The sequence below is a fragment of the Alligator mississippiensis genome, chromosome 6 (assembly GCF_030867095.1).
Source record: "Alligator mississippiensis isolate rAllMis1 chromosome 6, rAllMis1, whole genome shotgun sequence".
NCBI lineage: Eukaryota > Metazoa > Chordata > Crocodylia > Alligatoridae > Alligator > Alligator mississippiensis.
Genome location: NC_081829.1, coordinates 18,158,817 through 18,183,705, shown reverse-complemented (window position 1 = coordinate 18,183,705; position 24,889 = coordinate 18,158,817). Strand labels below are relative to the sequence as shown.

Sequence of the window (24,889 nt, the reverse complement as noted above, 5' to 3'; positions counted from 1 at the left end):
TGCAAGTCTCAACTGGTTACTGCCATTGCTTTTTCTTCCAGGAAGAGCCCACGGTTCTATCCAAAGGTTTCATGCGTCACAACTTTGTCCTAGAGGGGGACCAACCACTGGGAGCAAGAGAGGATCCGGACCTCTGGCTCATGTGTGAACTCCCCACAGACACTGCTGGGCCTCAATCAGTCACCTTTACTCCTTCTGGATATGGGCCAATCCCCCATAGGTTGGTGACCTCACACACCCCAGGGTCTGTAACCTCCACAGAAATCTATTTGCTTTCCAAGTGCCCCTTTCACTGGCTGTCCTCTCTCTCCAGGTATTTATAGACCACCAGTCACCACAGTGTGTGGACAATGACCACAGCCTTCCTCCCCATTCTCACGTCCCTAAATGCCCTGCCATCTCCTTCTATTTCTGTGCTTTGCCAGCCTGACTTTACCTGCATTTTAGCCACTCTGGATTCTACTAACTGAACTTGGATCCCAGCCCCTCCCTAAGTATCCAAACTCCTCCCTGCACCCAGCCAATGTTCTTGCAACCCATGGGATTCAATATTCTGCCCTTTGTAAGGAACCTCAGCATTTCAAACCCAGTGTGATCACTGGCCAGACAGACCTACTTCACAGCTATCTGTCCTGCCTGAGCAATCTTCTGATCCCATCAGCCAGATGGATATGCATCACAACTGAAACCACCATGCCCGCATCCAAGGGCAGATATGGGGGGGGGGGGTGTGCAGTGGTGCACCCCTTTTGATTCCTGCTCCACTCAAACTTTATAGCCAACTGCCTGGGAGAGACAGCATTTCTATTCAGGCAGCACTGAGGAAATCAACTGATTTCATGGTTCATTGTAATATACCCGATTCCTGCTAATCTCAGGTGCTAATGACCCTCTCTTCTTTTTAAATAGTCTTGATGTTCTATTAATTAATTTATGCTTTCTTCCTCAATCTTGCTGTCTGTTAGCCATTCCTGGAAATATCTCCCTTCTGTTTCACAGCCTTGCATATTATTTTTAGTCCTAGCTAAAAACCTTAATTCATGTATGGTAACTTTAACTCACTTATGGAAATGACTGACAGTGAAGTGATGGATACACTGTCAAGATGTTCAAGAAGGCTAGATGTTGTTTTACAAATGTGAATAAGAGGTGTACATTTAACTATGCTGACTACAGGAATAATAAGACAATACCTTTTGACTATTTTGCCTAGATTATTGTGTTTTCAAACTTTATATATAATCTAGCAAATTAATGCACATTCCTATAGTTATATTTGATTTTTGCTTTCATCTTAAAAGAATAATATATCAGTGGCACCTAGCATATTAGTGAGTTTTCTAGTTTCTCTTTAACTGGAGAAAAATACATTGTATCATATGTAATGCTGCACCACACCATCTTCACCTCCTTTTTCAAAATCCTAGATCCATCCATGCCTGCAGCCACTCTTCTCTCAGTCAGCACCTCTGAGGAGCCAGACTCCCCATGGTTCTTGCACAGGCCTCCTCTCCCTTTCATATTGCCAGGGGCTCTAGAGCCACACAGAGCCTTCACCTTCCTTTCCCATTTTATCCATGACCTCAGTCCAAATAAGCCTCAGCTGGGTCAGCCCAGACACTAATGGCTTTTCTTCCAGGGAACACAACTTCCCCTTAGTCTCAACACCCCCTCCTCCATTGCTTTGTTTGCAAACCCTCATGCCTGCTAATTTAGCTGCCCACACACTGCCTCTCTCACCAAGCCTGTGTTACTTTTCCCTATATTCATGTCTCTAATTTAGCTCCCTAGTTGGGTTTCCTTCTGGTGTTTGCACTTGACATTTATAGCCTTTCCCTCCTCCCTCCTTTAGCCCTAGATTTTCAATACAGTGACCTATAGACTTCTCAGGTGGCTGACTTGGTCAGGGCCAAGGGTCAAACACACTGCAACCTCTTATTTATGTTGCACCAGTGCCTCAGCCACAGCCAAGACCTTGGTGTGCACGAGGCTGGACAAGCACAACACAAAGCTGTCCCTGCTCCAAAGGGTTTAGACTCTGAAATAAAGGAAGGTTGTGTCTTCACAGTAGTGGGATTTGAATCTGCACTGAGGAAAATACCAGAGCCTACGTGCAGTGTGTCAGACCATGCTGCCACATTACCAACTAGACTGGAGCACTGACAGTGCTCAAGTGCTCTGTGTAGCCTGCTTGAAGCCAGATGCAAAATGCTGTCAGCGGCTCAGTGAGACAACACCAAGGCAGAAACTGCATTTTACGGGTATGATGGAGAAACCCATGGAATTGTACTGCTCAATGGCCCCATAGTCCACCACCAACCAGCAAACACATGCAAAGACCACAGATCTAGACTGCCCCTGAAGAGCCAGCAAGTCTTTCTTTAGCCTCATTGGAGCTCCTGCTACCTAATTAAAGCACACACAGGGTCTCATGTATCAGCATTCCTGTGCTTCAAAATGGCAGTGGGGGTGCTTTAACTAAAGTTCATCGAGTGAGCTTTAGTTAAAGCACTCCTGTTGCCATTTTGAAGCACAGAGATGCTGATATATGAGATGCAGAGGCTGCTGGAGTGCTCCAATTAGCACGCTCCAGTAATTAGTGTGTTGGAGCAGCCTCCTCGCACATCTACCAGCACCCTAGGGCAGACCTGTTGTACCTCTACTCAACCTTGAGTCTCTACCACACTTCTAATCCCAGCTGACAACACCTCTTCTCACTTGCCCACACCTCCTTTCTGGTGCTGATTCTCCTTGTCACTGTGTGGCAGACAAGGGTGGTACATGCTGTGCTAGGTCAAGGTGGGCTGCTTTGCACAGCTCAGCAGGTGAGCAAGGACATTCCCCCCCACACGCACACATACACCAGTCTTGTTATCCAGCCCTGCAGCTTGCTTGGCTCCAGCTGGTTGTTTGCACACACTTGACACCCACACACTTCTTACCCAGGTGCTGATGCTGGGAAAGGATACTGAAGACAAGGGTGATGAAGGCCAGAGCAGTGAGGACACTGCGCAAGTGGCCGGTCCAGTAATGCCTCCGGGTCTTTGCCATGCGGTAAGTCAGAACTGACTGCAGGAACAGGAAGAGCATGCTGGTGGGGAAGGCTACGCCCGCGCCAATGTAATGCAGCACCTTGGCATGGTCCACCTGAGAGAGAGAAACCATCGGGCTGAGGGCACACAGAGCCTGAAGCCCCTTGGACAGTCCACACACTGCCCTCTCTGGCCCCCAGCCACCCACTTCTGGCTTTACGCTGCGGGGCTCAAACTGGTGCCACATCCTCTGTCAGTACACTCAGGCTCCGCTGTGCCATTCACAAGCCCAATTTTCTTTGTACTGTGAGACTCGGGATGCCAGGCCCACAATGCAGCCAGATAAACAGAGTGAGGGAGGAGGGGGGGAAATGGGACATGGTACATCAGGTTCAGGGCTCAGACATACCAAGAATTTCCCTCCCTCTCACATGAAGCTTAAGGTCTAAGATGCCCTGAATTTGAATTGATATAGCAAGGGGGAGGGAGAACCCTCTCCCTGCTAGCCAAGGGGTCCCTAGTCCCTTGGATCTAATCTCATGTTCAGAGATGTTGGGATCAGGACCTTGGTTTACACTTCCAGCTGCCACTTTGAGTGGATTGAGCAGGGGAACATCCATCAGGCCCAACCATCTCTCCAGCCTGGCTAAGATGCCATCACGAAGGCACATGTCCTGTCTCCAGAGCCGGGTGAGATCTCTCAGCTTTAGCTGGAAGGCATATGCTCCGTGAATCAGGCACTGTTCCCTCCAGCAGAGGGTGCCCTGCATCTGTATGTAACCAGCCCTACTACTTGAACCCCACCTCGACAGACACACTGGGCTGCCTGCCGGTTTGGATTAAGCAAGCAAGTTAGGGCAAGGCTGAAGCCACCACAGCTTTGACCTCAGAAGGCAGTGTCTGGAGCACTGTCCTGGGCAGAGGAGCTGGAAACTATTGTGAAAGGAAAAGAGGGGAAACCAGCTGCTCTGGGCAGGCAACCGGTCACTCAGCCCGCTGCTGCAAGCCTGTCCTGCACGCCAATCAGCTGGATTGTCAAGGCTGGTATAGTTCTTTGTTTAGGAAAATGCTCCCCCCATTCTGTGGTCTTAATGGAAGCCGAGAAAACCAGACACCACGAAAAAGCAGCGTCTGCCCAGACACGTTTCCTGGCACCAGCAGGAGCAAACATCCAGGCCTGGCCGGCCGCAGGGATAGAGCAGACATCTAATTCACCTGCACCTCTCTGCAAAGGGGAAGCAAGTTGCTTCCATGGGCTGGAGGGCTGCACACTCACACCCCGGGCTCCCAGGAGCAGAGAGAGAGCTGGGAGGACCCCCAGGGGAAGAGAACGGGTCAGGGGGATCCCCAGCTCACTGCCCCATGAATCAAGCTGCCTTGTAGGCCCTCATTCCCTTGGTGTATCTGGATGCCTCTCAGTCAAATTGCTGTTCCTCACAGGGAGGAAGGGCACTACCACTGCCTTGCTGTACAGATGGAGAAACTGAGGCAGAGTGTCTAAGTGACTTGCCTGAGGTAGCACAAGGAGTCTGGGACTGAGCTGGGAATCAAGCACCAGCTCCTAGTCCAGGACCCACCCCCACAAAGCATTCCTCTTCTTTGGAGGTGCATTAACCTTACAGAACTAGAGCCCCTGAGCTGGTGACCACTTCCTCCACACTGGGACCTGGACCACTGCTTCCTCAATTCACCCTTTCACCTGTCAGCCAGACCCAGGGCTCAGTCGCAAAAGCAAGCAGATGCAGAGTAACCCCATGGTAGCCTCTCTGTGCCTGTGCCCTAGGAGGGGTAGTGGGAACCCCCAGGAACTTCACATGGGGGGGGGGTGCTGTGCCAAGGGGAAGTGGTCCTGCCCCAGCAGATCCACAGGAGCACTGTGGGAAAAGTGCCGGACCCCTGGGCTCCAGCTCTCACTGACTCCACCCACTGGGGGATTGAGGCCTGCAGGCAGTAAGTCGGCCTTGCCAAGAGATTTTCCTGCACTGCAAAATGCCCTTTAGCCGGAGCTGCCTTCTTCTGCCCCCCTGCACCCATAAGTCATCTCCCCACGTGCCAGCATGTACAGGGGGAACAGTCATGCTGCTCCAGCTCCAAATCCTTTCCACTGGCCCCCCAGTTCCAACATCTCCTGTTCAGAGCTGCCCTCCTTAGCCAGCTTCATGTGGACTCCCCTTACCCTACTCACTGAGCGCTCAGCCCCTCTGGCCTGCTCAAGAGCCTGCACCTCCACAGCTCACACCAGCTGGAAGACTCCCCCTTGCCTTGCCAACACCTCTCACTTCCCACTAGCTGTGAACTCCAGAGAGCTGTTTGCCTCTTCCCCACAACGCTGCTCTGTCTAAGTCAATGGACTGTGACAAACATGGCGTGGGAAGCAGATATGAGATGAGCAGAGAGCTGGCAGGCACCTGGTGACAGGATTCACTTATCCAGGATACCTCCTTATCTACCCAGCATGACCGATGAAAGTACACAGTGGAAAAAAACCCAGATCCCAGGGCTCAGCCATCCCAAACATTGCATCAGTGACCTGACCTTGGACTGTGACTTGCTAACATCTGTGGCCCAAAGCAGTTGGTTTGTGAAGTCCCTGTGCCCAGTCCCAGCTGAGAGGAAAGGCGCTCCACAGGGGAGCAGTAGCAGCCCTCAGTACTTCTCAGAGGGTGGCAACTTTGCAAGCTTCAGAGCGAGTTTGCTCCCTACCTCAGCCTCACACAGCCCTCGCTATCTCTGCCCAGAATAAATGTAAAGCCATCACCTCAGCAAAACTTGCAGACTGAGCTTTTAAAGCCCTGAAGAGCCAGGTAACTCAAACAATTGTGCGTACCTGGGACAGATTTTCTTACAGCCCCTGAGGAGGCAGGGGGGGCTTGGTGACAAGATGACAGATGTCTAGCTAATGTTATTGCCCAGGTATTTGTTTTACAAGATAAGGGATGAACTAAGGCTGGCAGCTGAGTCTGGGCCCAGAATTAAGAGTGTGCAAACACAAAGGCGAATTTCAGAGCCCAGGGAAATAGAAATACTTGCTTGGAGTAATACATGAAAATGGGAGGTTAAAAAAAAGCACCCACCTCCCCCTTGGTGCTGGGAACCCTGCCAACTGGAAGCAGGCTAGTGCCCTACATCAGGGAGTGAAGTTAACAGGACTGCTTTCACCATCCAACCCAAAACACGCCGAGCAGAGTTGGGAAGTGAGTGAAACCTGCATGGGTTCTTCAGCCTCACTGTTCTTGGGGTCACTGGTATAACGCAAGGGAGGGAATCTGGGCTCTCTCTTGGCAATGCCTTCAACTGATTGATCATGTCCAGCCTGCTTGTACAGCACATGGATCTACTAAGGTCTACGAGGAAGCCTGCATCACCCAACTCTGGAACAACTAAATCCTTCTTCTATTTCCAAAGCCTTCTCCCAAGCTGTCAAGCCTCTCCAGTGCCTATTCCCAGAGAAGGAGTCTTACCTGGAAGTTGCCAACCATGGTGAGGCCAGCAGCACAGATCCAGCCTGCTGCTAGGCCCAGGGTGTTGACGAGGGATGGCCCACAGCACTCGATGACATGCGCATATCTCAGCAGGCCAACGAGTATCACTACAAGGGAAACAAGAACCACTGAATGCTGTATCACCAGCACAAGCCTCTTGCTTTCACAAGTGAGACCCTCCAGTGCCCTGCCAGAGCCAGCCAAAGGGGCAAGAGCATCTGGGCAGAGCAGCTAGGTCCTCTTCATTCATGCAGAGGAGCAAGAGCCTGGCTTTTGCCCACCCACCCACTCCCTCAGGCAGAGTCCTGCATTTGGTCTTCTGGATCTTGCTAAGATGCCCCAGGCTGAAGTCTTAGGCCCAAATGACTACAGCACTCCTGGTTCTCCTTGGCCCTTGGCTTCGGTGTTGCAGCATGCATGTCTGGGTTAGCTCTTCCGAGTCCTGCACGCAAGGCCTGCCTCAAGCAAGAGCACAGCAAGCAGCTGCTGGGTCAATGGATGCCCTGTCCTTGCCCCCCCATCAGCAGTAAGCTTGGCTAGGGCGTGTGTGTAGCCCAGCACACTGGAAAGGTAGCCCTGCTGGAGCCATCCAAATGACTCTGTTTGCATTCCCAAAATTAGACTTACCCATGAATGAGCCCAGGCTGCAGATGAGGCTGAAGAAGCAACTTTCAGGGGGAAGGGTGCCACACTTACTGCAGAGAGAAGACAGGGGCTGTAAAATGCTTGGCACCCAACCTTTGAAACTCATAACATGTAGCAGCATGGCAACAAGGTGCACAGCCACCCACAGCACACAGGGATGATGGGCATCAGGCCTGCTGGAGCCATTGCTGCTACTGGAGGTGATGCCCTTCCAACCCTGGCCTCGCTGCCCAGGTGCACACCTGCAGGCTAGATCCAAGATCACATGCACTGTCACCCAGCTGCAGGCTCCACCAGGTCACATTGGACTGGGTCGCTCAGGACATATGGAAGCTGGAGCAGGACAGCATATGCACTTGGTTTGGACTCCAAGCTACAGCCAGGCCCCAACATGCCATGTTTGTAGAGTGAGCCTTGGCAGAGACCTTTTACTACAAGCTACACCACCCCCTTCAAAGAGGTAGTGTTCTGGCCTGGTCTGCACCCCCTCCAGCCAGTAGTTTCTAAACCAGATGGGAAAGGCCAAGAGCAACAGCTACCTGTGCTGCCCCTCCTCATTGCCTCCAATTACCCCATGGTGTGAGGCAGGGACACTGCATTAGGACCCTAGCTGCTCTACTCACCCACTTCTCTTCTGTTCACCAACACTCATGAGTTCAGGAGGAGAGAGGGGTGCAGACACCATGTTGCCACTCTGCCCTGGAGGAGCATGGCACTTGGATTCAGGCTGACACAGGCAGACAGGCACTTCCCTGCACACCCCTTTATACCTGCTGCCCCCATGGGTGCTGAAACAATAGCTCGTCCCTCACCCCAGCACCAGGCCACCCTGCTTGCTCCAGCTCAGACTCCTTTGCAGAGCATATAGGTGGAGAGGTTAGCATAATGGCTTCCTCAGCAGCAGCTGAGCTTAGTAGTGGCCCAGGGCCATGCTGGGATGTGTGGGGCTGGGGACTGTCTCTGGCTTCTAGCAGAGCTGGAGTGGCCACTCAAACCTTTCCCCTGCTGCCAGCAGGAACCTGGCAGCCAGAGCCCATGCTCCACACACCCCACCAGCCCCCAACGCCTCCCCATGCTGCCGCAGAAACTGTGGGTGCCTCCTCCCCACCACAAGGACAAAGTTCCAGCTGCTCACACACCCAACTCGCCTTGCTATGACCCACCTCACTAGACGCACCTTCCACAGACCCTGCCTTAGACAGAGAGCAGCTCTCATGGAGTACATGCCACCTGCCAGGTGCTAACTTCTGCCAAACCATTCACCTCCTGAACTCCTTACCCAGCCTCTCCTCAGCCCTGAGCCTGAATGCATGCACATGCACTTATACACTGCATCCCCACACAGACCTGCTCAGTGTGCGCACTAACCAGCCAAAGATGCACATGCACTCAGGGACACTCTGCAGCCCTGGCTGGGAGTGCTGCCTCCCCTGCCAGAGGGCTCCAGCTTGCAGAGACTTTTATCTTTCAGATGCTGATGGAGCAGAGAACCCTCTCCCAGCTCTTCATTTCTCCTCTCCCAGCAAAACAGCAGCGGTGCACCTGCTCCCTGCTGCCTCCAGCCCCCAGGACTCTCACATTCCTCTCCCCTGCCACCCCTGCACCTAAATCTAAGATTCCTTTCTCTAACACTCCCCTCATCCCTTCCTTTGCTGACCCTGTTCTATATCCTGGCTTCCCACTGGGCTCCAATCCTCTGCATTTCCTCAGCCATCCAGCCTACTGCCCTAACCCCAGAGATGCCAATGCCAGCCATCTGGGAGTGCATGGTTCCCTGCAATATCTTGTCACAGTGCAGGAAGGATGGGTGTTATAGACCTCCCTACCACCCCGCCCCCGCCCGCCCAACCAACACAGCAGAGGGCTCAATGTACATGTCCTCAGCTGAACGAAACACCTGCTCCCAATCCAGAATGGGGCTGCTCTGTGCCACGGGCCTGGGGAAACCGTTGCAGGGAGATCCATCACAGTCCCAACCTAGACCCTCCAGCTCTGCAGAGCTGCATCCCCACAGCCCCATGCTCAGCCCAGGTCTTGGACAGAGATAATCCTCCCCATACCCCCTTCTCAGAAATGTGGCCCTCTGCCAAATGTCGTACTGACCCTGTAGCAGGTGAACCTGCCCAGCAGATGCCCCAGCCCTGACACCCAACCATCCTCCTAGCCACACACCCCTGCAATACAGGATCACCCCACCACTGCAAAACCAGACACGGTCATAGCATGGTCCCTCTTGCCTTAGAACAACAGGTCCCCCTTCAAAATACTCTCCAAGGCTCTGCTCCAAAGTGTATCCAATCCCAAATTCCCATGTCATGCCGGCACTGGGACATATGCAGCCCAGCCTGTGCCAGCCAGGACAGTTCATTCCAGTCTCTGCTACGCTGGCAGGAACAGGCTTACTGTCCCCAGAGCAGTGGCAATGCATAGGGAGTACACATGCACCCCCTGAGAGCCCCAGTGCACCCCCTGACCAGCCACGCTCACTGCTTAGGCAATGGGCAGGGACAGGAGGAAGTACCAGTTGATCCTGCAAGTGGCTGCAGTGATTGGCCGTAACGATCAGCTGTCGTGGGATCGGCCACAGTGGTCTCCCCAGGCAGTGAGATCAGCTGCAGGGGGATCCTCATCAGAGGTGTGGAATTATAGAAACACCCAGGAAACCTTTCCTCTCCTCCCGCTGACTCATGCCTCTCACTCCCTTTCAACTTGCTGGAGGGAGAAGGGCTTTAAGCTTGAGTGTAACCAGCACCTGGCACTTGCAGCCCAGAATGAGGACCCTCAAGCCAGAGGGAAAGGCAGCAGCAAGGTAGCTGGGCAGAGTTTGAGCCCTGTGAATGCAACTACTCACAGTCACAGGAACAGGACATGGGTGCGTGCCCCCAGGACCCCTTCACTTGGCACTGGGGAGCATTAGCTCTTACCTGACGAGGGGAATGTGATCCAGAGTGCAGCATGAGACAGGTCCATCCAGACCACAGGACTGGTTATAAATCCTGGGGAAATAAAAACAAGCAAGTCAGATCTGTGGCCAGGACATGCTGACCCAAAACAAGGAACGAGAAACTCTTGGATGCCCAGGTGCCCCAGGGCTCAGATGCCCTGCGGATCCCAGCGTTCTGATGAGGCTTGTACCAGCAATGCTCCAGGAAGAGCCATGGTCCACTCGTGGCAGTTTGACACCTCTTCTCCTAGAAGGAAGTATGCTTCACCAAGCATGTTTTCAAATAGTCAAGTCACTTTCCCCGCTGCTAGAGACTTGCCCTGTACCTTGGTCAAAGCTTCTGGGTGGTTTAAGCCTTGGGTTAGGGTTCAAGTCAGGTCTTCTCTCACCCAGCCCAGTTTGCCAGTTCTTAATACATGTCCCTAGTCATCATCGTTGGACAATCCCCACAGACAAGCATGACTGCCTTCCATGACTGCCTCATGTGTTGGTCCAAAGGCAGCTGACGAGGCCAATCCAGAATTGACGGTTCTATTCAAGTGCCACTGCATGGAAACCCTGCCCAACCCTGTGTCATCACACACCTCTAGCAATGCCCATTTGGGCTGCTCTAGGCAGACACCTGCAGCATCCAGAATCAGGGAGCAGGCTGAACTTCTGACAGGTGCTGGCTAATCATTTCATCAGAGCAAGCCAACAGCTGCAAGCTACCAATAGCCAAGCAGCCTTTAGAGGACTTTCTCCCCACCTTGAAGGAGCATTTCCAACATGGTCTTTAAATGTTGTTACCCTGAGCAGAGTCAGTAAGAAGCATGCACCTCATACAGGCTTGCCACATAGTTATGAGCTGGGACACCCATTTCACTGCACGGTCCCAAAAGAACCATGAAGATGGAGGGAGGATGAAGGAAAAGCCCAGCGCTGCAGGCATGATGATCAGGTCCTCTTCCAGGCCTCACTTTTCTCCTGACAGCCACTGAGTCCTATGAAACCAGTCAGGCCTCAGTGCCCCCCACTGCAGGGTCTAGATGGGAGTCTATGGCTCACAGCACACAGGGGCAATGAGGAAGCTGGGAATCGGCAGAATTTGGATGCTTGGCTCCAGAAAGCCATAGCAGAGGGACCTGCTCAAGTCGCCCCACTAACCGGCTGCCAGGGTCCTGTCTCCACAGGGCTCAATTTGTGGGTACCCAGAGGAGCAGTGCTGAGGCAACTGGTGCCCACATCTCATCCCACTGCCAGACTGCTTGCTAAGACACCTATGTGCCTTCCCATGAAGAAGGAAACCCACACGTCAAAGCAGAACCACTAGCACAGCTGTTTGAGCGCTCGTGGTGTTTGGGTCAGGTCGCAGAGGACTGGAAAAGAGCCAATGTGGTCCCTATTTTCAAGAAAGGGAGGAAGGAGGATCTGAGTAATTACAGGCCAGTCAGTCTCATCTCCATCCTTGGAAAGGTTTTTGAAAAAGATTATGAAGAATCATACCTGTGGGAGTCCAATGGAAAAAATAATGCAGCAGGGAAACCAGCATGGATTCATAGCAGGTAGATCATGGCTGACCAATCTGGTTTCGTTTTATGACAGGGTCACAAAATGCTTAGATGCAGGAATAGAGGTGGATGTCGTTTTCCTGGATTTTAGCAAGGCCTTTGGTATGGTATCTCACCCCATTCTCATAAATAAATTAAGAGTCTGTGATATAGATGTTTACACAGTCCAGTGGGTGGCAAATTGGCTTAGCGGTCGCACCCAGAGGTAACAGACAGGTCGGTATTGACCTGGAAGGATGTGGGTAGTGGGGTCCCGCAGGGTTCAGTCCTTGGACCTGTACTCTTCAATATCTTCATCAGTGACTTGGATGTGGGTGTGAAGTGTACTCTGTCCAAGTTTGTGGATGATACTAAATTGTGGGATGAAGGGCACACTCCAGAGGGTAGGGAACGATTGCAGGCAGACCTGGATAGGTTAGAAAAGTGGGCAGTACACAATAGGATGCAGTACAACAAGGACAAGGACAAATGCAGAGTGCTGCACCTAGGGCACAAAAATATCCAGCACACCTACTGGGTAGGAAGTGACCCTTTCAGCAGCACAGAAGCAGAAACGGATCTCGGAGTCATAGTGGACTCCAAGATGAACATGAGTCATCAGTGTGACAAAATCTTCAGCAAAGCTAACTGCACTTTATCATGCATCAGCAGACACATGACAAAAAGGCCTGTGCGAGTAGGCAGCTATTCGATCCAGTTGCGTCAGATGCCAGGGATCTGATCCGGAGCTCCGGACCAGGTTTCCACTTTGATCCGGCCAAAGCAGCTCCGAAGCTTCAGAACCGCCTTGGAGATCCAGCCATAGGATATAATGGGGAATCGATGAAATATGTATAACTTTGTTGTTTTTTGTCTGATTTGAATGAAACTTGCGGGGGTGATAGCCTATGCTGAGGCCACAAAGCCTGCCAAGTTTCAAGAAGTTCAGTGCAGGGGTTTGGGAAGAACTGCACCCCAAATTCTTGAAAGCAAAACTGTCACATCTACGTGTTACACCACAGGGGGGTGAAAACTGCAGGGTGGTAGCCCCTGGTGAGGCCACGAGGCCTGCCAAGTTTCAAGGAGATAAACGAAGGGGTTTGGGGGAAACTGCACCTCAAGTTGCGGACAAGCAAAACTCGTGCCATAGGTGACACTGTGTGTGTTAAGGCGCAGCAGGACGAAAGCTGCAGGGATGGTGGCCCCTGCTGTGGCCACAAAGCCTTGAAAACTTGGCAGCCTTTGTGGCCTCACCAGGGGCTATCACCCCTGCAGTTTTCACCCCCGTGTTGTAACACATAGACGTGACATGAGTTTTCTTTCAAGAATTTGGGGTGCAGTTCCCTCCAAACCCCTGCACCAATCTTCTTGAAACTTGGCCGGCTTCATGCTCTCAGCAGTAGCTACCACCTGCAAGTTTCATCCAAATCAGACAAAAAACAACAAAGTTATAGATATTTCATTGATTCCCCATTGTACCCTATGGCCAGATCTCCAAAGCGGCTCCGAAGCTTTTCCAAAGTGCTTCGGAAACTCCGAACTGCTTTGGAAAGCCTAACAAAGCCAGTGCTTCAATCCTGACGTGCTGTTTCAGACGCCAAAGTGTCCGAAGCTTCTCCAGATCCGAAGCACAGTCCAAAGCCTTGCATAGCCCTAATGACAAATAGAACCAAGGAGGTGATACTTCCCCTCTATGCGGCATTGGTCAGACCACAGTTGGAGTACTGTGTCCAGTTTTGGGTGCCGTAATTCAAGAATGATGTTGATAAACTCAAGAGGGTCCAGAGGAGGGCCACTCGTATGGTCGGGGCAAGCCCTATGAGGAGAGACTGAGGGACCTGAACCTCTTCAGCCACCGCAAGAGAAGGCTGAGAGGTGATCTTGTGGCCACCTACAAATTCATTAGGGGGGAGCAGCAAGGGATTGGAGATGCTCTGTTCGCCAGGGTGCCTCTTGGGGTAACAAGGAACAATGGTCACAAACTGACAGAGAGCAGATTTAGGCTAGATATCAGGAAAAACTTCTTCACAGTAAGGGTGGCCAAAATTTGGAATGGGCTTCCAAGGGAGGTGGTGCTCTCCCCTACCTTGGGGGTCTTTAAGAGAAGGATGGATTGGCATCTGACTGGGGTCATCTGACTTCAGCACTCTTTTCTGCCTAGGCAGGGGGTTGGATTCATTGATCTGTTGAGGTCCCTTCCGACCCTCGCATCTATGAATCTATGAACCTCAATGCTGTGTCAGGGAACTTAACACCCAGCCAGCACAGATGGGGAGAGGGCAACACAGGGAATGCCCCCAGCCAGACCCAGATTCTTGGGATACAGCAGAGACCTCCAGCAACTGGAATCTCAGAGATGTCTAGTGCCAAGATGGTCCCTCCCCACTTAGCCAGGCCTGAGCTACCCAAGAAAGCAACTGACTGAAGGACAGTCTTCCTGACTCAACTGAGAAGTGATGAGCTTCCCTGCCAGCTCCCAACAGCCTCCCAGCTCTACATGGTAACTCTATCCTGTCCACTACATCACTGTCCCCTGGGAGCTCCCAGCCTCTCTCCTGTGAAACAACCCCTCTGAAGCACCCCATGTGCCCCCACTGCCTCACGCCGCACTTCCTCTGCTCTATCACAGCTGCTTGGGTGCCCAGCCCCACCATGCAGGTACTCAATGTCAGTGCCTGGGCTGTGGCTTCCGCTGTAGGCCCAGCTATATGGTACTGCTCTTGTCCTAGCTGTCACCCCCTGCTATAGGCCACAGAGCGTAATCAGCTGCTTCCCCAAACACAGCAAGCTCTTGGGTAGGCAGCAAGAAGGCAGCAGGCAGGGCTGTGAGCAGGGAGAGAGGATCCCTCCCTGTGAGCAGGGAGAGGGCAGGGAGAGAGGATCCCTGGGGCCAGCACAGAGTTCCTCTGCAGCCCGGGTTTGCTGACTGGAGAGGATCGCAGGAAGCACCCCCCCTTCCCTGCCACCCCCACAAGAGGAGGGACACGGGGGGGTGCCAGGAACAAGCAACTTCCTGCTTCCAAACACACAGCATCAAGAGGTGAGAGAACAGGGTGGGGCCAGGCAGCGCAACCACAGCTCCAGACTTGCAGGAGGAGGAAGCGCAGCTCAGTTTACTGGAACTGCAGGGCAGAGGAAGGGGAGGAGAGGAGGGACCGCAGGGAAGTGGCACTCTGCTGGTGTAACCAGACCAAAGCTGCAAGTGCTGCAGGGGAACAGGCACCTTCGGCTGGGGAATGGCAACCCCTAGGGGTGTGAGCAGCTGAGTGCCCTGGGCAGGCAGGACACGGTTACTCTGTGGACTGTTAGCCACAGTGCCCTGAGGTGAGGCCCTGACTGGGTCTTTGCTCCTTTCTGGCACTGTCATTCACACACTGGAGCTGCCGGTCCCAGAGCAGTGAAGGACAATGCTGCCCAGCCTTTCCAGGGCTGGCCGTGCTACGCTGAGGGGCCATGGTGGGGAGGAACCAGCCAGCCCTGGTTGCTGCTGCCACTGGCTGGCTTTGTTGATGAGTCCCCCAGGAATGGCAGAAGCAGGCGTAGACCCACCTTGTTTTGGCTTCTGGTCTGGATGGCCTTGCAAGTCCACCATCCTGATGCCTAGGCGTCAGACCAGAGAGGTCCCACAGCATCAAGGCTGAACACTGGCTGTCCTGAGAGGGCCCAGCTATCCCCCATTCAAGACTCTGGGGCCCTCAGGAATCGAGCTGGGGAGCCCCACACTAGGGGGGCAGCAATACCTTCCTTTGCCACTGTTGCTCTAACCAATCACATACAACCCTCCAAGCCAGGCACCAGCATGAGGCCCTCACAACAGGACCCGAGACAGGCATCTGCCCTGCCTGCTGCCAGACCTCACTGACCAACCCTACAGCTGAGCAAGAGTCCCCCCAGGGCACAGGGATGCCGGCTAGCCAAGGTGTGGCCCACTCTCCCAGCCATGCCTGTGCCCAGGAGATGCTGTGTGGCAGGGAAAAGCACTGCCCCCTGGCAACAAACCCACAGTGCTTTCCTCATGAGTCAGGGCATTTACAACCCAGCCAGACTGCAGCTGGAGTCCTTACATTTTGCCCTTATTTCCCACCCTAGACTGCTGTGCCTGGGGAACAGCCATGATGTTCCACCCCAGAGATGGCTGTAGATGAGCTGTCCTTGCTCAGGTTAATGCATAAATTTGTGGAAAGCAGTTCCAATTGCCCTCCCTCCTTGCGCACACAGAAAAGAGAAAAGGCTGCCTCTTGTCAAGACAATCTTTCCCCATTAGAACCACAGCTATGCATGTCACATGCCACTGCCTGCAACACTTAACTATACCCCTCGACAGACTTCTGCTGCCACATTACCCCTTGCCCCTATCACCTCAGAGGCAATAGCTATGGGTGTTGGAAGCAATAGCTGGTCACTGACAGAGGGAGGTTTGTAGAAGAACGTGTCAGGAGGTGGCATCCAGAGGCTAGTGTTTTGACCCCCTGACATAGCTACAGAGGAGAGATCACTGCAAATGAGAGTTTGTCAAAGAATTCAGAGATCATCCAGGGTGAAAGGGGCTAAAGAAACATAGCACCTGTCCTCCCCAGGAGCCTGTCTGCTGACCACATTCAAAATGCCCAGTGGTGACCAACAAGTGCTTCAGGGAGTTGCACCTCTAGCCACATTCCCCATGTCTGTAGCCCTGTGTTCAGCATACTCTACAGACATTAGCTCATCCTCACAGCATCCCTACAGACAAGATGCCACTATTAGCCCCTGCTCATGGGCAGGTGGCTGAGGGACAGGGAGGCAAGGCGATGTGCTCAGGATCACACATGGAGCTAGCAACAGAGTAGGGAATAGTATTCACAATCCTTCCCCCCTCACAACCTGCTGCACAGGCCTCCAGGTCAGGCTACCTCCTTAGGAATATAGGCAGAGATGGGGAGGGGAAACCCAGCATCCACCAGGCAGGGGGAAAGTACAAGATGAAACCATCTGTATGGGGAGAGACTGATGCCATGGGATGGAAACTGCAGGTCTGGTGAGACACAAGAGCTCGCACAGTGGTAGGGCTGAGTGGCAAGCCAGGGAGATCCTATGGGTTTCCAGGGAGGTCCAAACTTGGATAGACCAAGGCCTGTTTCCCCTTAAACTAGGCCCAAACACAGAAGCTGTGTGCCCCAAGTAGCATGCAGCAGCGTGACTGCAAGCTGCAGTGCCCAGGACAGAGCCCAGCCCCAAGGGAAAGGAGGGAGAAGGGCACTACCCCCCTGTTGAGTCCTTTCCCCCACTCCTCTCAAACCCCTTGAGCTCCTAGTACCTCCCTGACTGCTTGAAGGGGCCCAGCAAACAGCCCCAGAGGTGGTTGCTCCCATCTGTGTGAGGGAATTGCTTATTTGCCTCCAGTTATAAACGACTGTGGCAGCGCCATCAGGCCCCTGGCCAACCTGTTAACTCCAGCACATACAGCTCTTGCTTGTACCTCTGGTGCAGGATTGGGAGGCTGCTCAACAGCCCACACAGCAACACCTCAGTCAAAGATGGGCCGAGTAGTGGGACAAGCTAAGGACAGACCCACATGACAGTGCGGTGGGTCCCCAGGATACAAATTCCTACACTACTCACTCCTGTGGGGCAGAGGGAAGAAGTCAATGGTTTTAATGCCCCCGAACAGGGAGAACAGCAGCTTTCACGCCAGCCTGCAGCAGGACAGGGAACAGGATAACTCTGCACTGGGCACTCACTGAAGTGGGATTCCACGTACACAGCCAACCTGCTGGTCTCCCATCCAGGGGCCAAGCTGGCTCAGCCTGCTTAGTGCAGGAAACCAGACAGGACAGAGGCAGCCTGAGGACAGCCATGCCAGGGTCCTGGCTCTACTCATCTCAAAACAATCCTTTCCCCACACTCCCTGCCAAGCTCCAGCAACCCTCAGACCTGCTGGGCACAGGCCAAAGAAATAAATAAAATTTGAATATAAAACCATGGTCCCACCCGCTCCCTTCCCTGGCTCTGCATGTGGATGGTAGGAGACAGGTCTCCAAAACCAAAACCCTCACCCCCAAAGCTTTCACTTCAACAGGTGGCCAGACTCTCCCTCACTGCAGAAGACCCCTCAGCAGCCAGACCTAGCAGTGGCATGGCAGAGATCCCACTGTCCTTCACCTCAGGGCTGCAGGGGGAGAGGGGAGAGCAGAAAGAGGGAAGCAGGGATCAGATGTCTGTGAGGACCGGGCCAAGGAGCACACCCTCCTTCAGTCCCGAAACACTGAAGTCACAGGCAAGATCAGAGCTGCTCCAAGCCTGGCAAGGAGCTGGGAATGCAGCAGCAGCCTGGGATTTGTGCCAGGAATGCAAAATCTGGGTGGGCTGCAGCAGGGGGGCTCACTCAGCCCCGCAAGTGCTGCCCCCTAGTCCTACCAGCCCATCCTGGAGAGCAGGAAAGCATCTGTGTCCTGGGGGAAGAAACAGGACAGTTACCCTGCAATCGCATTCTTCCTCCCTTCCCTGCTTACCTTGGGCTCATGGCATGGGAGCAGCCTGGAGGCACAGCGCTGTCTCTCAGCCAGACCACGTGACGGGCTCCAGCTGAAGGAAGGACCATGTCCCCAGCACTCTCCCAGACTCTGGGGAAAGAAGCTGGAGCAGGTCCAGACCTCTTGCAAAGATCTGAGCTCAGGTCACTTACTGCTATGATCCGCTCCAACTGTAACTGCTCAGGGACTGGAAATACACATGGCCCCTTCCCTCCACCACAATCACTCTGGATACACCCGTGCACCTCCTGGCCCTGGGACCAGTACTTACTCAGAGCAAGAGTCTGCACAAGCTCACACCCACCCACACTGCAGCGGTATCAGCACAGGCTCCAGCGTGGCCAGCACTGGCCACCCAGGATCTTTGTCACAGAGTTGACTCAGGTCTTCTTCCCTCAAAGCATTGCAGCTACTGAAGCATCTGTGTTAGCAATGCATAGGCCATACAGCCGAGCAGTTCAGAGTCTCTCCAGAAAAGAAGTTGACCATTATGTTGTGATAATCATATGAATCAGAGGCTGTGAGTGCCCAGGCTTACAAACACCCAGGCCCCCTGTCTAGAATTCCTTCTAACCTCACAGGTGGAGGCCTCAATTAGCAGCTCCATAGTTAATACTGACGCTTTCAGTTAAAAGTAGGCTTGGCCTTTGCTAGGCTTTAAGTAAAAGCAAGGGCTGATAGTTTTCAAAATTACAGTGCTTACTCTTTGGGCAGAGATAGAGTTTTCAGTAAGTCACGCTTGGATCCACTCAGTAAGGGCAGGGTTAAAAAGCACTTCTCTTTGAAAACACCAAGGCTGGGGGCTGGTGTTTTTTTCAGATCTCCTAATTTACACATGGCTTTGTTTTCCAACCTTGAAACCCGAGAGAAGTGGAGTTCAAGGGAGTCTCCTGCAGGGGCTGGGCTTGCTTTTTTAAAAAGAAAAAAAAAGCCTTAAACCCAAATTCTTAAAGCATTATTCATCATTAGCATTCTGTTTATGCCACGGAAGCCAATGCTGACAAACACATTCTTCTCTAGACAGAATAAAATATTCGACAGGAAACGGCGGCATATATATACTTTTCCTTTTCGCACTCCAGTAACAGTAAAACGAATGTGGACTTTCTGGGCTGAGCTGCTTTGGAGACGTGACAAGTTAGAAACCATTCAGAAAATTTTCCAAAGACCAACCCGGGCGATTTTCCAGCCCCCGTATTGCTTGGACGTCTGGGAACTTTCTGGAAAATTCTGCCCTTTGCTAAAATCCCACAGGAGCAGTTTTATGAAGATCCAGTTGGTCTTGGCAAAGTCAGGAAAAGGGGGATGTCCAGGCTCAGGAGAGGACACGTACAAGTCTTAAGCATTCCCAAGGAGACACATCGCTCTGTAATTCCCTTAACGGCCTTTTTCAGACTCTTGGTGAATGGCAACATTCTTATATGTTTTGCATGAAGGCTAGATTATTTGCTGAAACAACCATAACCATGTATTAACCAGGTTTTTGTGGAGGACTTTTGTATAGCAGTCATCCTGAAGGACCCTCCAGCACATTGCAAACTCAGAGCTGGATCCTGCAAACACTTCTACATGAAGGCAGCTTCAGCACAGCACTTCCCTCTGCTAACCCAGGCACTCACTGGAGGTCTCCCATTCAGAACTGAGAGTGGGCTTGATGCATTTAACAGTCAGACTAGACAGCATGTGCAATCCCAAGGAGGCATTTTGTGGAAACAATGCAGCAAGGGTGAAACAGCTTTTAAGGGACAAGCCTGTAGATAACACTAAGCCCTTGGTCCCCAGGACACAAGCTTCCTGAAATAGCCTGGCCCCACTCACTGCTCCACCACCAGGCCGTGACACTTGCAAGCTCAGGGTGACCTGGCATTCATCAGTAAGAAAGTCCAGGGAGCAATTCAATTCTCTCCAGGGCCTGTCTAACCTGCTTTGCAACAGCTCTCCCTTGGACAAGCTAAGCATGTCCAGTGCTGGACTAAACTAGGTTGAATCTGCCAGCAGATATGTGCCTGGTCACTGAGCAACAGCCTCGTCTCCCTGCATGCTCTGCTGAAGAGCTCAGGGAGTGGGAGGGTTGCTGCATCATGCAACATCCCAACCTGCCAGCCATAAGACATCATGCCAAGGCCACCACAGGCCTTTCTACTGTGCTCAGGGAAGGACCAGCCATGACTGGGCCTACAGCCAACTGATACCCTACCCCAACCAGCACCAATCCCTTCCCACAGCAAGGCTCCTTACCAGTTGTGGACTGGGCAGATGTGGTTGTTGGAAAGCGCCATAGCGTACCTACAGGAGAGAGAACACATGGTCAGCTCAGCCTCCCATCTCACTGTCTCCCCCTCCAGTTGCACTGCCACCCCTGAAAACAACATATTTTCAGCAGGAACCAGACTCAACACCACCACCTCCCATGGGCCATCCTGGCATCTCACTTGCATTTGTCCTAGACCAGCCAAGCCAGGCTGGAATGCTACAGCTGGTGACCAGCACTATACATATGGTAGAGGCCTCCCTAGGCTACCAGCCTCAGGTTGGATGCATGGACCGCCACTTGCTGAGCAGCGTGTTTCTCGCTCTGATCACGGGCTCTGACATGATTGCTCCATTCAAAGGACCCACCTCCATGAAGGTAGGAGTGTGACTCAAGACACTGGCACTCTGACAGCTCCCCTGGAGGACACCAGTGGGCCCTGACTGAGCAGGACAGGAGAAGGCAGGTAGGACCCCACAGCATGGACCTCCCATGGGGCAAGAAAGTCAGGCCAGAGAGGGCAAGTTGATGCCTGGTAACAGCATCTACCTGGCAGAAGCACAGGGCCCACAACCAACATCTCACATGCCATTACCCACCCCAAGCCATCATCCCAAGGGCTTCTCTAACCTCCTGACAGAAAGGTGGAGAGCCAGGCAATGCAGACTAGTGCAGCAGTCATGGTGCTGAAGAGCCGGGGAGCCACCTCTGGCCATGGCCAATTCCTGTCAGCAGCTTGCTGACACCTTCTGCCACTCTCCAGCACCCACGTAATATCCTCACCAGGTTTTTAAGACTTTCCCCATGATCTGCCTCCAGCAATGTGGATCAATCTGTCCTGTCCTATTCCCCTCCCAAGGCAGCTCCCCCATACTTAGGGTAAAAATCCTCTTCCCTTTCTGCTAATCAAAGCAAGCAACAAAGCCCTCCACGTCCTGTAGGTGCTCTGTCTGCTCCCCTCTGTGCTCCCTACACCCCTTGCCCAGGGTCCTAGCCCTGGCCCTCCCTTCCCAGTCAGGAGCTTCCCCACTTTCCACCTAACACTACAGCATACTTCCCAGGGACAGAGGGGGCAACTCATAGAGGCTACTGTGAAAGATACAGGCCCATTCCCTTCCTCCCCCTGCCCATCACACCATCTGCCTGCTCCTCTGCAAGGACCATAGATCCTTCAGGCCCCAGAGCTCCATCCATGTGCCCCCCGCCCTCTCCTCTGAGCAAAGGTGCCCAGATGCCTCAGCCAGACCCAACCCACAGGGGAAGGGGCAAGCCCACAGCCCTGCCTCATGCATCTCTGTGCTCAGCCCTTATGCATCTCCTCCCTGGTGCTGAGGGGCCTGCTGCTTTTCTGTCTCATTATGTGACGCTCCCAGATACAGGGAGAGACCCATGCAGATGGATACACAGCAAGAGAGAGGGCTTATTCATGGGCACATCAATCCTGCATTTACAGATGCCTGCCCTGTGGGACAGGGGGCAGCCTGCCAGGCAGAACTGGGCAGCATCCCTGTCTTACAAATTAGCTGTGCTGCTCATGAGAGGCAGGAACTGTGTCCATCCAAACCGCAGCAGCTGGCTACAGTGCCCATCACAGTTCCAGCCTGATTTCGGCAGGGCATCCAAAAGGGACACTAAGTTGATAGGAGAGAGAGGCAGGCAGCTTCTCTCACCAACCTTTTCCAGGGGCAGGAGGGTGACCTGAGAGTGATCACACAGAGCCAAACAGGCAGTCACCCAAGGCTACACAACCCTACATAACTCACAGGCTTCTGGGACACTAGGACCCAATCCCATGTTGACTGTACATCCGTGATGCAGAACCAGGGCCTAGCCTTGCAGGTCTGTCTTCCAGCTCTGTTACCACCACCGAGATCCTGGGCAAGTCACTTGTATCTGCAATACAAGGCTAATGCTTCAGAAGGGCATGAGGCCCAATGGCTAGCCTGCAGAACACCCCAGAGAGCCAAGTGCTGCGTTTGCCCTGACCCGTGCAAGTGCTGCTCTTTTCTGAGCAAGTCCTGGAGCACGGGGCGGCTCCCAAACTGGGCTGGCTCTAATTACAGGCTGCTGCTGCCCCTAACCGCAGCCGACTCAAGTTAAAAATAGGCACATGTACAAACAAGAAAACCCCTCTATTTACCTAGCTGGCCACGTAACAGACCCTGGATGTGAGAGGGTGTCACACAGACCGGCCTGAGAACAAGGGGCACCACTGCTGAGATGAATACATGCTGGGCAGCATGGCCTGAAAGCAACAAGTAGATGCCCAAGAGAAAAATCCACAGGGCTACAGGGTTATCCTCCCTCCCCTCCTGGCAGCCCTGGCTCCAGCTCTCCCTTCCCAGAGGCTGCCAGTACCCTCTAAGCAACCTGTTAACTCCCTTCCTGCTCCCAGAACAGGCTGCGACAGCACTTCACCAGGGCCCCTCGGTGTGTAGGGTCAAGCAGGCCTCCTAACCCTCACTAGGAATGGGAAATGTAGGTGTCACTTCAGTGCAGACAGCTCCTTAGGATTCCCTTTCCTGAGATTACACCATCACTGCCAAGGAGTGAATGAATGAGTCAGGCCTTTCCCCATGCTCCTCCACCTTGCCTGGCCCAGGTCTGTTTTCTGGGAGTCCTCATGGGCCAGGGAAATAAGGCAAAGGCACTGAATCTCCAGCACCTTCACCTCCCTCCAGGAAGGACCCACAGGGCTCTTCCTCCTCCCATATCCCCCCAGCACCATCTCCCCTTCTGGCAGACACATAGCCTCTCTCCCCCAGGTAAGGCAGCAGACCTGGAAGCCTTTTGACCTGAGGTTTCAATAGCAGAGCTGTCAACATCATTTTCCCCCAGGATCCAATGCTAGAGGCACCTGGAAGACCTGGCTAGATTTGTACAACCCCGGGGGTGTTTGTGGCAGGGAAAGAGCCCTTCAATCTAGAATTACCCCCCCCCCCCCACACACACACACACACACTTGGAGGGGCTGCAGCAGCATCCTCAAAGCAGAGGATGGGCCTAGAGAGAGCAGCACTAACCCAACCCCCTCCCCTGCCTTCTGTGACCCTCTGTGCAGCAGTAGCAAAGACAGCCAGAAGTTTTACCCAAGTTGTCCCCCTCCCCAGTGGAGGAAGATGGGTATCGAGCCCTAGAGAATGCAGCTAAGGAGTTATAGCATTTTGGAGGGACATGACTGCCCCAAGGGAGCCCTCTAGAGAGGACTCAGCACTGGGCTGTACCATGGGCAGTGACTGAGGGCACAGGAAGGTGGGGGTAGAAACTAACACTGGTTCTCTCTCAAGGACTCCAAGCTGTGTGTTAGAGAGCCAAGCATGCGTTTTCTATTCCCTGGCCCCCAAAGCTCAGCAAGGGCTCTGAACCTGCAGCTGCCCCGCAGCATGGGGGGAGTCTGCTGCAAGGCTCAACTCTGTTACCATGCAGGGGCCAGGACTGAAGCCAGCTACACAGGCCCTGCACCAGGGTTGCAGCAAATGAGTCAGCAGCACCCAAGGAACACCTTGGCCAAAAGATCTGGGGCTCTTTGTCCAGACTGCAGGTGAGGCAGGTGGGTGCTCAGTCACTGCCCAGGGACACAGACCTGCCCTCCCGCCAGTGGTTGCTTTACTCTTCCCCATTCCACCATCATCCACATCAGGCCCCTTCCTCCTGCCTCCCTCAATGCCACAGCCCCTGCCACCACTGCAAGATAACTTCCACCTGCCTGGGAGCCTCTGGGCTCTGGCACTGGAGCTGCTGCTCTAGCAGGCACCGGGGCACTGGCTGGCAGCCACAGACAGCTGAGGGCAGGGACCCCCTACATGTGCCGCCCACCAGGGAAGACCTCCGAGGCAGCAGTCCCAGGTGAGGTCTAGCACTAGCGCTAAGGGGCAGCCCCCAGCAGCGTCCCGTGGGTGAGGGCGCAGCAGCGGGGGAGCAGCCCGAGCTGCAGCACGTGCGTGCAGGACCCGCCAGGGCCAGGCCGAGACCGGGACCGGGACCCCGCTCCCCGCGCGGCGGAGGGGGAACCGCCGGCCCGACGCTGCCCCACGCGGCGCACACGGGCCGGCCGGGACCGGGGGCTGTCAGGGGCCGGGTCCGTGTCGCCTCCCCGCTCGGCCGCGCTTCCCTCAGTGGTCAGCGCGGGCGGAGAGCCCCGGGATGCGGCCAGCCGCCGCCGGAAGAGTCGATCGCTGGCGGCATGGGCATGGGCAGGGGCTCCCCCCACCGCCCGCCCGCCCGCCCGCCCGGCGCGGGCACTCACACGATCCACATGCCGGTGATGGTGAGCGCGGGCAGCGCCAGGGGCAGCACGGCCCAGGCTGGCATCCTGGCCGCGAGCATCCGAAGCGGGCAGCGCGCGCCTCTGGCCCCGGCCGGGCTAGGGGCGGCCGCGGGGCTCCCTGGCGGCGGCGGCGGCTTCCCGCGGCCGTCTGCTGCCGGCGGGCCCCATGGGCGGCCCCACTCTCACTCCCACTCCCGCCGTCTGCGGGCAGCCGCCGGCACCAGCGCCGC

At 54.0% G+C, this 24,889-nt stretch overlaps 1 protein-coding gene across 2 annotated transcripts in view; it reads right to left on the bottom strand.

Moving 5' to 3' along the window:
• LOC102575804 (transmembrane protein 150A) overlaps window positions 1–24,889 on the bottom strand; it is a 29,227-nt gene extending 4,338 nt beyond the window's left edge. Inside the window, exons 1-6 of one of the 2 annotated variants that reach the window (XM_006272341.4) lie at window positions 24,639–24,889; window positions 20,380–20,427; window positions 10,084–10,155; window positions 7,142–7,209; window positions 6,494–6,621; window positions 2,970–3,147 (exon numbers count right to left, since the gene is read on the bottom strand). In XM_006272341.4, coding sequence (XP_006272403.2) covers window positions 2,970–3,147; window positions 6,494–6,621; window positions 7,142–7,209; window positions 10,084–10,155; window positions 20,380–20,427; window positions 24,639–24,718 — 574 coding nt within the window. In that variant the 5' untranslated portion in view covers window positions 24,719–24,889. Of the gene's footprint in view, window positions 1–2,969; window positions 3,148–6,493; window positions 6,622–7,141; window positions 7,210–10,083; window positions 10,156–20,379; window positions 20,428–22,155; window positions 22,253–24,638 lie in introns of those variants that run through there. The other variant, XM_019489393.2, reaches the window with a different exon arrangement.